The 14513-nt window shown below is 35.6% G+C and overlaps 1 protein-coding gene across 1 annotated transcript in view; it reads right to left on the reverse strand.

Annotated features, from left to right (window-relative positions):
* Window positions 1–736: 736 nt before the first annotated feature.
* The window catches only part of LOC118661479 (receptor tyrosine-protein kinase erbB-4-like), a 513850-nt gene continuing 500073 nt past the window's right edge, over window positions 737–14513 (reverse strand). Inside the window, exons 3-4 of the mRNA XM_036319580.1 lie at window positions 5755–5941; window positions 737–843 (exon numbers count right to left, since the gene is read on the reverse strand). Coding sequence (XP_036175473.1) covers window positions 737–843; window positions 5755–5941 — 294 coding nt within the window. The remainder of the gene's footprint in view (window positions 844–5754; window positions 5942–14513) is intronic.

The raw sequence follows: 14513 nt of genomic DNA on the forward strand, positions 1-14513 counted from the left end.
AAGTCATTAAGAAAGAGAATATGGGAACTCTTTATAACTATATACTTATATTGTGGAAACTGAATGTGAGAGTAAAAAGAATCTCATTTTTAAAAAGTCACATTTCTGATAAACAAGAAAACCTAAGTCATAACATCTAGCAGCTTAAAGCACTTTAAGAAGTAATAACTGGCCTCCAGAATCCATCTGACTCAAATATAAAAAGTGGTTAGATCCTAAATCATAAATGACACATTTTATATTTTATAATTTAATTACATCACCCCAACATGCTTTCAATTATTATAAAAATAGGCTGCTTCTATTACCTTTTACCAAAAGCAAACTTTTTCTCAAAAATGGCATAACATTTATTGCAGGAGCTACATTTAATGCTGTATGTGAAATTTATAATTCCACTTTCACAACCACCTTACCAACTGTGGATTCTCATCATACTCCTTTGAAGATGAGAATACGGAGGCTTAGAAAGGTGAATTTCTGACCTCAGAAGAGAATGTGAACAGAGTCTGGGAGTCTGGATCCAGAGCCTGTGCTCTGATCAGCCATGCTTGGTAATGAAACCCTCACCTCCTGATCGGGTTTGGTAAAACACAGTGTCCAGTGCTACACTAACATGATCACCACTAGCACATGAGGCTATTTAAATTTAACTGACTTAACATTAGATAAAATTAAACTTTAATGTCCTTCATCTCACTACCCATATCTCAGGTTTTAAGCAGCTACATCTTGGCTACTGGCTACTCAAGGGTGCAGCCAAGAATGTCTCCATCATCTCAGAAAGTTCTGTTGGGCAGTAGTGCTTTAGAAGGTAAACCATGAACGTGGCGGCACCTGACTCTTAAGTAATAATAATAGTAGTGGGGAAAGTACTTTCCAATGTGTTCACACAGTGTCTGGTGGGTAAATATTTGTGAGAAATTTAATATTTACTGAGAGGAGACAGATATGTAGAGATAATTTGGAAGGGCTCGTACCTCAGTGTGTCTTGAATATACAAGTAGAACAAAACAAAGCCAATAAATATTTGAACAGGCATCATATTTCAAAGAATTCTAAACATTTCCCATTAAAACTAACTATTAATAAATGTTTGTCAGTTAGTGGCTAAGAGTATAGTAACCTTGATTTTAGAAAGCCACTGTTGAATGGCAGTGGTTATAACGTGAGTTAATTGATCTTTTAAATCAAATCTAGTGTTTACACTATTATCATTTTGTGTATGTAGGTATTTTTGTCAACTTACTGCCATTTTCCGTACATTTCCCATGATGTATTCAAGTATCATGCCACAATTAAAGTCAAAGTTCTTTCTAAAATATAACCTGAAGTTCTTCTGCCTAATTTTGAAATGTTTATGTTTAAAGGAAATTTTTTATTTCACTGACTGTGGTCTTATCCTGAGAAATTGACCCAAGCATTGTTATGAATGGCACAATATGAAGAGATGGGAACTTATCTAGATTTCACACACGTTAGCCCTATTAGCCACAAGACCTTGAGTCTGGTGTCCTTATATGCAAAATAACAATAAAAAAACTTTCCCAGTCAGCATTCTTGGACTGTGTTTGGGAAAATATTTTTAAAAGGAACATGAAAGCATTTTTTAAAATGTATAAATCTATAACAATATAAGAATTATAATAATTGTGCCTTCAATAAACATTGGAAGACAGCAACATGATACCTCACTTCTTATCTAGGACAGAGAGTTTACTAGATGATACATTTACATATATTTTAAATTGCATTAGAGACTTGTCAAAGATTGCATACATTCATTATTCCTTCTAAAATACAAATTCATGTTATTCCCAAACATGACTCACTCTGCCTCCAGAGCTCTGGTTTGATTCTAGCAATTCAGAATGTGCAAAGAGCTAATGACTCTGGCCCCAGCATTGCTTGGTGACTGGAAATGGATGCAGAAAGTTTGCCAACTCTTTTTCCCCTCTTTTTACTAAATTTATTGGGGTGGCACTGGTTAACAAAATTATACAGGTTTCAGGAGCACAATTTCACACACATCATCTCTACACTGTGTTATGTGTTCTCAACCCCACGTCAAGTCTCCTTCCATCATTGTCGGTGTCTGCAGGCCAAACAAAGCTAATGTCCTGCTCTAAAGGTGAGGAAGCAGATATTCTGATATTTTTACTGTTTTCCTCAGATGAAATCATATATTCATGGTGATATCTAATCAGTTTCTATTATTGCATTTGGGACCCTGCAGAGCCAAGACTCTCTTCATTTTCTGAATGTCATAAGCAAACAAGCATGCTTTCTCCACAAATGAGCTTTCTTAACGGAGTAGTTTTACCTTAATATCCTTTCTCTCTCAGGGAAGGCCACATACAGATCTTAGTGTATCTTAGGGACAACAGGTGGTTCTCTAAATCTAAGAACACATCCTAGAAGTTTGCTGAAATGGTCACTCTATCTGATAACATTTCCTTTCATATATATGTTTCTGTTTTACCTGTACACAAAAACACATTGCTTATGGTTTTCTTTCTTTTAGTCACTATACATCATTTGGCATGACAAGCAAACAATGTTCTTTAAAAACATTTATTAGAATATCATATTTTTAGAAATTGTAGACCTGATCTTAAAATTGACACCTTCATAAGAATGTACCACTCTTCATGGATTCCATCTGACTCAGAGGATTTTCAATATGTTCATTTTGATCAAATAATTTTTCCAAGTAATTTATCCTTAAGTTAGGAGTATTCTTGGAATCAATTATTTTCTTCAGATTTCAGAATATGCTGCGTAGCTCTCTTCATGTAAATATTAGCAGTAACTTTGTCAAACATTGTATCTGACAGCAATCTGAACTAGGCTAGTTGAACCCACTCAAACATTAGTCAGACCTTAACACAGAGCTACTGAAGAACGCTTAGCAACTCTAATGTCAGAAAAAGAACTCAGAATGAATATGTCTCTTGCTTAGGCCAAGACAAACGTCAGGGCCAATGAAAGATGAAACATGATGATGGAGATTTGAAATGAAGGGCTGGGGCAACAGGTGCTTGGCCCGAGCCACTGAACAACAGGAGAGCAGTACTGGGGAGTACGGAAGACAGTAGTGGTACGGAGAGTAGACTAAATAAATAAATTAATTAATAAATAAATTAATTAATTAATTAATAAAGCCTCAGGCTTTTCACTTCCAGAGAAGTGATCTTATACTTAAAGCAGTTTCAAAGTGGTATCAGAAGAGGCTATTAAATTTGGAGCAACTTTTTGTCTAAACAAGTCACCTTTCAAAACCTCAATGAAGCAACAGGAAGGATTTGAACATGCAGAACATGTATGGTTGTTTCATCAGTGTGCTGACACAAAGGAAAGCTAAAAAGCTAAAAGCAAAACAATACAGAGAAGGAAAACTAAGATTCCCTAAGCATCCTCTATGCGAAAGGAGCATGGTTGACAAGTTCCTTGCCTTATTTCGTGGACGCCTAAAACAACGTCATGAGATGGAATTTTCGTTTCAATTTTAAAGAAGAGGGAGACAGATCGTAAGTAGGGCTCTCACTTTTGAATAGAGAATTTTCTCATTCCACATCCATACTTTTTAAAAATACACAGAGTCAAATACAAATGGCCTATCCTTTTCAATATCAGGTTATTTATTTGAACATTACTGAATAATGTGAAGGTGGTTGAGAAACTTAAACTTTAAAAGGTACTGTGTTACTTGTACTACTTTCATTAATAGCTTATGCATATTTGAAGACAGACATTCAAATGTGATGGTCAGAAGTTACATCCTTCAAATGCAACATCATTCAGATGCATCTCCTGGACTAAGCATTTTATTTTATTTCTAGTTGACCCAGAATTCACTAAACTTAATACATTTTTTACTTTTTTATTGAGGCCTCCCCAAAATATTTTAGCATTTCACTTTTTTTAAAATGTGTTTTTGTCCACATCTCAAAAATAATCTAATCAGGATGACCTAACATGCAGTTAACCATTTAGAATATTTATAAAATATTAAATAAAGGCACTAGTACATAAATATGTTGGTTTTAAAAGAGGAGAGTATTTAGCCAACTTTTGAAAAACATAAATCATATATTTGTAGATCCCAAATTTCACATATTCAAATACATATCCTTATAATTCATAAAATACAAATTCAAATATTTAATGTAAAGTATGGTTAGAAAAATGTACATATTCATGTATTAAATTTGTACCTATGTATGAAAAAAGTCTATAAGTATCACATAGTATAAAATAATAATATAATTCAAGAATTATAAAAATTTCAAAACCATTATTCATTTCTTCTTTGATTTAATCATAGAAAAGTTGTGAAGAAAACACAATGCTTCCTATGCAACTTTTAACTGAACCATATTATTTTTAGAGTCCTAATTTCAACCATTTGATGTTCTCTATCCGTTCCATTTCCAAGTTTTTCCTCCTATCATTATTTCCATGCAAGTAGTAATTTAGTAAAAAAAAAAACAAAAAAAACTTGCTTTTTTGTAAGATAACTATCTTTGAAACAAAATAAAAATAAAAATGTTGATGAAGTAATCTATAGGTTCCAAAAATTTTGCATTTATCATTATGCATTCAATTCCATTATGCAATCATGTCCAAAGTCAATAACATAATCAGTATTCCTTTCTTCATCCAAAATATTCCAATTTTAGCTCTCATGTCTGGCTAATTATGAAGCTACTTCTAACTTAAAATAATATTGTTTACATTCACTATAAATAAAATAAACTAATAATTTAAATATCCTGTTAATAATAAGCTTACATATTTCTTAATATTTTAAAGTAATATTTCTAAAGTATTTTATTTATCAATATCAAGAAACATTAACAGTGAATGAACTCAAATACATAGAAAGGCACTATATATTTTGATGCAAAATATACAGATATTAATTTAGATTAAATTAATAGCTTAGACTTCTTTATCACACTGCGGGATGATAATTAATTACTAATTAGCACATTTTGATTACAGGCACACATGGCAAAATTTATGATTAGAAACCCTGCCACAAAAATGCCTTCCACCACAGCCTTTACGAACTATGAACTGTGTGAACTATGAAGTGTCTGAACTGAGAAGATATCAGTGGGATTGCAAAAATCAGTTTAAAAACAAATTCCTACAAAGTGTAGCAAGATGATAACATTAGGTTGATAGCAGACTATCTCCTTGATTGGGGGGGAAAGCACTGATGATATGAAATAAAAGCACTCTGAGAAAGAATCGCAGGGGCATTTAGCGAGTTACTAAATAAGAGAAATCAATACTGAGTTAATAAATTAGATATGTTTTCCAAAAATATGGAATTATATAAAATACTAGACACAATGGCTTGTGTATTTACTGAGCTTTAACGAGAGAGGTGCTTCGCTGCAGCTTTGATGATATGGCTGGCCATTCACCTGAGACCCCCAAACAGCATTCTTAAACCTGCTTCCTATCTCAGTTTTCAGTCACTGAGCATTTCCTGAACAGTGTACTTCTGTTCAGCTGAGATAACAGTATTAAGGTATCCCTCAGACTGCACTCACAATATCTGTACAGAAAACAAGGGAATCATAGGGAATACTTTCTCATAAAATGAATAAGTAGTAGGTATTCAATGCTTTATAGTGTTTCTCAATGCAACACACACTGTAGTAACCACACACACACAGGTGTGTGTCTATAACGTTATATTAATGAGAGTATATTTATTATTTTATATATTTTCCTTACCTGTCAAGTTCTTCAATCCAAGTTCTTGAAGCCCAAAGTTGCCATCTTTTCTGTAGTTTAAAAATATTGCCAAGGCATATCGATCCTCATACAGTTTTGTCCCACGAATAATGCGTAAATTCTCCAGAGGCAGGTAACGAAACTGGTTAAGAGCCACTAACACGTAGCCTGTGACTTCTCGAATAGACTGAAAAGATACAAATAAATGCCTGTGTTAAAATATTAAAGATTGTTTATCAGTATATTTATGTAGTCATCTAGATAAAAATGAGTCACTTAAGTCTATTTTTCAGTATTAATAATGCACCCATTTCCACACTGTGTTGTAAACAATTGCCTTGATAATACAAGATCACAAAGGGTTAAAATCTCATTTGAAATAAGAGTTGTATTTTTTAAAGTCATGTATGTGCCTACAGTAAAATAATGGATTTTGTTTTATGAGGCATTCTTTATACTTGAGAGTTGAATATAATTCAAGGCATGGAGATCTAATTTTTATTTTTTAATATATTTTTATTAATTTCAGAGTGGAAGGGAGAGAGAGAGAGAGAGAGAGAGAGGGAGAGAGAAACATCAATGATGAGAGAGAATCATTGATTGGCTGCCTCTTGCACGCCCCCCACTGGGATCTAGCTCAAAACCCAGGCATGTGCCCTTGACCAGAATCGAACTTGGGACCCTTCAGTCCACAGGCCAACGCACTATCCACTGAGCCAAACCAGCGAGGGCAAAATCTCATTTATTGACAGACTAAAATGAGTAAGAACACATAACCATCAATCAAACTTCATATAAAAAGCAAGCTGATAAGCTTATCACAAATAAAACAAAGATGTATCAGTTTGTAAATTGTGGGACAGATTTTAAACTGCTAATTTGGTGTTGAATGTTATATTATCAAAGAACAGTGGCCTCATCTGTCTCTGTAGAACACATATATAAAAATATGCATTAAAGACATTATGGTCACTAATTTGATAATGAACACAATTTTTATTTTCACTGTCTACTTTTTAATGTAGTTATCTATAATATGAATTAATTAATTCAAGGTTTGTGAGGCATTTTAAAGCAAAATAAAAGTCACAAAAAAGGCTTTCGGTTTCATTTAAAGAGACTTCACTTGGAGCAATGGGCGCAGGATGCAGTGGGCAGGTGATGCTTTATTGAGTTGTACACTTGAAACCCTGTATGGTTTAGTGAACCAATATCATCCCCAATAAATTCAATTTAAAAAATAAAGGTATAGTTTTTCAGTAAAAAGAACAAGATCATAATGACTGTTATGAACATGTGACATTTTTGTAAAAAATTAAATACACTGCAAAAGTACTAAAACATTTTATATTATTTTAATGTCAATTTCATGTTATTTTAGACTTCTTAATTTCATATATCCCAGTGCTCAGTCTTTGGTATTCTCTTCTCCTTCCACTTTTACTCCCTCGGTGATCTTATCCTGGTTCAAGTTTGCCGATCTCCAAACTTTTACCTCCAAACTCTCCCCTAAACTCCACACTCATGTCCAACTCCCTCTTCTACACCTTCACTTGAATATCTAATACACTTCTCAGACACATGAATCTACAATTGACCCGGCATCTTCCTTCCCCCATCCCTCCAATAGCCTATCCCATCTCAGCTGAAGTCAATCTATCCTTCCTATTGTTTAGGGCAATGTCCTGAGATCATTCTTGACTCTCCTCTCACACACCTTCCTATATGTCCTATATTTAAAATGATCAGGGCGTCAAACACTTCTTATGTCAGCCACTTCTGTCATCTGAGCCGCCATCATTCCTCATCAATATTATTGCAATAAATATCTTGATCTCTTATGATGTTTTCTCAGTTAAAGCTACCCCTGATCTTTAAACAAAAATCAAATTATGACACTTAAATTCTTAAAATGCTGAATCATCTCCCAAGTCACTCCAAGTGATGCAAAGTTTTTCCAATGATGAGTCAAAGCCTCTATCTGGTCTGCCCGGTGCAGTAAGCTCCAACCATATTTGGCTATTAAGCACTTGAAATGTAGCTAGTAAAGATTAAGAGATGTGTTGTTAATGCAAAATACACTCTAGACTTCAGAGATTAAGCATTAAAATTACATTTTAGATAAATTGCATTGTATAAAGTGGATTATTATAGTTAAGTTGACCTGGTCCTATTTAACTTTTCATTGTGGCTACACAAACATTTCAATTACATTTTTATAGGTATCCTTATAATTCTTTTGGGTAGTGCTGCACTATGTAATCTGGCCATCAGTGTTTTTATTCTGACTTCTTTTGTTTTAACTCTCCATCTTATACATTCTCTTTGTTGTTCCCACATGACAACTGTGGTCCTATCCCCAGATGCTCACACCACTCTCAAAAGCTTGAGTTTCTCTCCCTCTTATTATCTTCTTGGCTAAGCTCCTCACTGCCTTCAAGTTTTTACACGAATCTCAACTTCTCAGTAGAGGCCAACCCTGCCACATTCCCTGCTCTAACTTTCATTGTTTCTATAATACTTCTCACTTTCTGAGGCACTATAAAGTTTATATATTTATCAAATTTAGTAATAACAGTCCATCTCTCCTTTCCCAAGAATATAAGCTCTACAAGGACAGAACATCGATTTGTTCAATCATGTGTCCCATGTGACCAGAACAGTGATGGTACATAGTGAGAACCAACAAGTATTTGGCTTGCATTCCAGCTGTTCTCTGTCCACACCTTCACCACTAAGCAAAGTCTGTGGAGACAAGAGAAGTGCCCATCTGGAGTCAGCACTCATTTTTTTCTTGACCATGCTCCAAACCACTGTGATTCCAGAACTTCATTTCCATATATCCCTGAGTTGTCATTCAGGGCCTGTGATACCATCTTTCCCAGCTCGGTCCTACACACAGCAGACTCTGCCACCAATGGCCATGCACCTGGGAAGGATGGGTAGTCCAAGCACAAATGTTTGAGTGGTGAGGACATGGATTTTGGATGTGTGGGCTACAGTGTTCATTCAGTTGTGTATACTTGTGCTCAATGGTTGAGAATCAATCTGAACTGGGAGATCATGTTTCTATTCCAGGTCAAGGCACATGCCTAGGGTGTAGAGCTTGCAGGAGGCAGCCAATCTATGATTCTCTCTCATCATTGATATTTTTATCTATCTCTCTCTCCCTCTTCCTTCATCTCTGAAATCAATAAAAATATATTTTTAAACAAGAAACTTATGAGTGAAAAGGTAAAGTCAGTAGAAATTTTACAGTGTTTGTTAGGGAGATGAGCTATTTTTAGTTATCCTATATAACAAAAGCCTAATATGCTAAGTGTCTGGTCATCTGTTCAACCAATCAAAGCATAATATTCTAATGATATGCTAAGACTTCTCAACCATTCACTATGACGTGCACTGACCACCAGGGGCAGATACTCCAACTGATAGGTTAGCTTACTGCTGGGGTCCAGCTGATCAGGACTGAGTGAAATGGGCCGGGCATGCCCTGGAGCCCTCCTGCAGTCCCTACCTGGCTGGCCAACCTCCCACACCCCTCCCCAGCCCAAATCATTCACCAGTGGGGTCCCTTGACCTGGCCTACCCCTCTCGCAATATGGGACCCCTCGGGGGATGTCAGAGAGCCAGTTTCAGCCCAATCCTGCAGGCCAGGCCAAGGGACCCCACTGGTGCACAAATTCATGCACCAGGCCTCTAGTCAATCAATAAAGATGTGCTATTCAGCATGGCTTTTAAAACACACATCAGCAGAAGCTACAAATAACCAGAAAATAATAAGGGCTCTGATATAAGAAGTGTTCTGGTTATGAGACAAGAACAAAGCTGAACACAGAGAGAAGAATCAAATCAACATAGAAGATGAAGCTCCAAGTACCCTTAGTTATAAGAGAAAGTAAATCAGAACTCTGAACATAACTGCATCTGCATATTATTTAATGTATTTATATTTTAATTATTTACATTGTAAAATGTATGACTGTCTAATTCTAGGGTAGTCATTATTCTTTGAAACAATTCTGTTTTCTTCATAGAAGTCCAGGTTAAAGCAGCAGCTACTCCTTTGTTGAGATTCAGGGACTGGAAGAATTGTTTATTATAACTGAGATTCTGGTGTTGAAAATGAGTCTCTTTTATTGTACATTCTGCTTGTTATTCTCTTGTCTTGCAAAATAGTGTATGCAATTTAAACATTGGCTTAACCAACATCCTTTTGCTATGCGAACTATGGACATCATTATATGTCAATACCGAGGATGCATCTATTTAACCCACTTTGAACAAAGCCACCAGAAGTAGGTGATACGTAATTCACCCATCGTGAATTATTTGATGATAATGATGGTGCAGGCCCTATTCACCTTATTCCACATATCCCGTTCTCCTATCCAGACAAACAATGTTAATAATAGGGGGGAAAAGATAACACAAATCTCTCAACCCAAGATTTATTGCTGTAACATTTTATGTCTGGAGGGGCTCACAAGACCAACAGCTTTTTAACAAATTTTGGAGGATAAATTTAAAATTCTTAAATTGTAATGCAAACAATTTTGCCTTAATTTCCATCTCCTAATTCTTCTATTTTTCTGGTATTCATAGTCACATCCTTTCAGGTACTCTTAAGAACTGTCTGTGAACAAATATCTTGAAATATCTCAGTAAAAAGCTCCACTGCAGATAACATGAGCTACAATGCATACTGATTGCAAATAAAATCACAGGAAACAACTTAGTAATGGTCGGATTACTTTCAGCTTAATGCTGAGAAAGATGTAACAGTCTGATCATCACTCCGATAAATATGTCTTTGTAAAAATGCACTGTGTAAAGTTAGTCTACTCTGAAGCCAGAATTAGAATTCTTCCAGGTGATGCCAAGTTCCATTTGAAAGTTATTTACATCCTGCCTGGGCGCCGAAGCCATTGTCTTCCAAAACCTTGGTGTAGTTGACTTGGCAGTCACTGTGTGGTGACCTGGAGTTCACCATTTAAAGTTTATTTGGTTATTAATGAGTGTTGGCACACCCTATGCACTAAATATATCTAAATTGAATTATGGTACCAGATAAAATTATAGAAAGGGAAGAAGCTTGTCTAGCATCTCTTATCATGAGTAATCAACAAACAATTTAATATTTTCTTTTTAAAAAGAGTCAATAGCACCGTTATATGTTAATTTTGGCAACTCACTAAGCAATCCTGGTAAAAGTCAAGAGATATCTGTAAGTGCCAATTAACGTTTATAATGCTTGATATGGTCACACAATCATGCCAGTTACCCATTGTTCTTTTCTTTTCAGGCCTCACAATCTTAGTAGCACAATCTTTTTAACTATCTAAGAACTTTTTATGAAAATAAAACAACTCTTAAACAAAGGACTTATCTAAGGAAATTATAATAGTAAGAAATGGAAGCTCAACTGCCAAGCAAAGCTAGGCTCAAACCAGCCTTTGTGCTCCATGGTTTCATGATCTTCATCAAATTGTTTATTCTACTAAACCTCACCTTCTTCATCTGTAAAAAAAGTAAAAAATAGCAATACCTCTATTATAAAAGTTTTATAAGGATTAGAAGTTATAATAAAAGTGTCAGACAAATAAGCTTTCAATGGATGCTAACTATTATAAATATTATCTCTAATAGCCAAAATGAGCTCTCTGTGAAGAACTCGATTTGAAAACAAAACTGATTATAACATCATTGCATAAGAACTGTTGCTTTTAATTCCTGTGCTATGTAACATTGGTATGTTTATGCCTTGCCTCTTTGAATGGCAATGTATTCGTAAACTAAAGGACTGGTTCCTTATACTTTTTCTGTGTATGTTACAGCCCTTAGTACAGACTCTGGCACTGAGCAAATGTTCACTAATGGCTGCTGAATGGAATGGAATTGGAAAGTATAAGCTATGCTTAAGGTCATTTGAGATATCGTTTTCCATGGGAAACGTTTCATAAACATTCTGCTAACAAAATCATTGTTGGAACAACACAATCATGATTTGTGCCCAAGGACCACAGTGGTGAGGAGACTTCGCCAGAATGCCTCAGCGAAGAGAAAACCCTAACTCTGGTTTTGCTCAGGAAGTTTTAGTCTCAGGAAATTGCCTATTTTGTCAACCAAAGAGTGAATAGTCACCTGAAGATATCTCTCTCCTTGTGGCATTAGCTTCTGCTGACTATAACTGATTAATTTCCATTGTCAAAGCTTCTACATCTGCTTTGTTCAAGGAGTGAATACAGCTGAAGATCATTAAAGCTTTAAATGCTTCAAAACTCTTCTAAGCCAAAGGGCAGATTTGTTTTGCTCATGGCATTTGATGATGAGAATCAAAATAAATGGCAAAACAAAGTAAATTTTACCAACTTCCCATACCTTACTAATGATCAATCTAAAAAAAATACATTGTTTTAAAGGACAAAAATTTATAAGCATTCTTCTCATATAATATTTTTAATGTGATATCTGCAGTTATAAACTTCCTAAGATTCCCAGTGGATACTAGTCTAATCAAAGATTAGCAAGATTTCATTGCTTCAGCGGGCTTTCTATTTACCTGCAAATCATTCCAGAAAAAAAAATCAGTATTATTTTTAAAATTCTATTTTATTTCACAACTAACTGTATTTCTGTTTGTATTTGGCACAATTCCTTCCTTCTTTTTAAAATGTTTTTATTGAATTTCAGAGAGAGGAAGAGATAGGAATAGAGAGATAGAAAAATCAATGATGAGAGAGAACCATTGATCAGCTGGCTGCCTCCTGCATGCCCCCTACTGGGAATTGAGCCAGCAGCCCAGGCCTGTGCCCTGATCTGAATCAAACCTGTGACCTGTTGGTTGGGTCAGTGCTCAACCCCTGACCCACACCACCAGGCTTTTATTCTTTTGTTTTAGCAGTTTTATCCATCTTTGTCCTCAGTGGGAGTAATAAATAGTTTCTTAAATGATTCTTTGTCTACCTCAAGATTTAAGTGATTGCAGAACCTCAGGATTCTTGAAAATTTGATCAGTGTTTAGGAACAATTTTCGTACATTAAAAGCAATTATACATTTTTTACTAAGTGTGTAAAACTCTTCCCTAGATTTTCTCCTACTTGAATTAGGCAGCAAATCTACTTGTGTTGGTTATTTTTCTTTAATGTGAGCATCGTTTGAAAATGTACCTCTTTACTTTGGTTAAAGACCTCCTGCAGCGAGTCCAACTAATTCTGATAAATTCTACTCCAGTTTCTTGTGTACTCATACCCAATTATATATCATTCAAAAACAATACAAACATATTAGTGAATACTATGATCCCTAGACTTGAAGCTAAATAACCTGTAGTATCCCAGAAAAGAGTAAGGAGTAGAGAACTATGGGGGCGGGAGGCCAGGGAGAAAGCCCCTCTCCTGGCAGTGACTGTAGAATGTATGTGTTTTCTGACACTGACAAATGTTGCAGCAAATTGTAACCTCTCTATCAGTACGGCTTTCCATTAAGTTTCCCTAGGCAATTAATTTCTGTCTCTGCCCCTTAGAGCAAGTCTGGGAATTTCTAAAGCAGAGAACATTCATAACTGTGGCATAGTATTTAGAAATTTACCAGGAAAAATATTAGTAAGGATATAGCAAACATTACATATTCCTGCTGCATGTGGCGGGACAACGTGACTGACTATATACTTCATTCCCATGCAAAACCTCCGCATGTGATGGTGCTTTTGGCTTTGGCATCTTGCTTTCAGTTTTCTCACTTTCCTTAAAGCTCCCATGATTTTGCCACACTGGCCAGCAGGGACTCCACGTCTGTTCTAATTAGATTTGGAAACATGGAGTAACATGAGATGTCATGTACCCTGTGGCAGGGTTGAATCCACACTCATTTTACACAGCATGAAATAACACTATTGGACAGAGAATCACATCCAATTCTTCCCTGCAAAACTGCTAGCACTCAGTCACCAGGAGCCAGGCTCTTGGGGACTACTGCTGCTACCAACCCTGCTTTCTAAGAATGTACATGCTATTCACTCATCCCTGGCCACTCAGCCAGCTCTCAACCATAACTTCCTGGCAGGGTATACCTTAGTTTCACTGAAAAGAGGACTTAACTCCCCTCTCTCAAAGTAATCATCTTTTTCATTGCCCTCTATATCTTTCTTCGGTGGCCAGAGAGTTCTTAATTGTCATGCTTCAGGTCTACATTCCCAAATGGTCCTTCATCTCCTGACCTCATCTCAGGAATATTCCTGTATCACAGACTTGCTACACTAGAGTTAGGTTACACAAATTAAGTTGGGAGCGTTGGTCAATCCATTTATATAATCTTACACAAATCTCAACTTCATGTGTCTATATTACGAAACATCTATACTGCAAAAACTCCAACACCTCTAAAAATGTATATGTAGCTACATGTGTTTATATACATGTGTTTATAGAGATACAATTAAACTTTTAAACCTAAATTAACCAATCACCACACACTGAGTGATTTAAACAGAAATTTACTTTCTCTCAATTCTGAAAGCTAGAAGCTAATGATCAAATGATTCATGTGTCAGTCCTAACAAACTAATGCACTGCCTGAGTTCCAAGTCTAGCATTTAGCAACATTGTAATGGGTACATTATTTATCTTTTTGTACCTGAGTTTCTTCATCTGAAAAATTAAGATACTAAGGTCCAAGATTCCTAGGACTGTTTTGAGAAGCAAATCCCTGCAAATTGTTTACATGTGCAACATTTTTATCCACTCATCTACCGATGGGC

The sequence above is a fragment of the Myotis myotis genome, unplaced genomic scaffold (assembly GCF_014108235.1).
Source record: "Myotis myotis isolate mMyoMyo1 unplaced genomic scaffold, mMyoMyo1.p scaffold_m19_p_8, whole genome shotgun sequence".
In the NCBI taxonomy this organism is placed as follows: Eukaryota; Metazoa; Chordata; class Mammalia; order Chiroptera; family Vespertilionidae; genus Myotis; species Myotis myotis.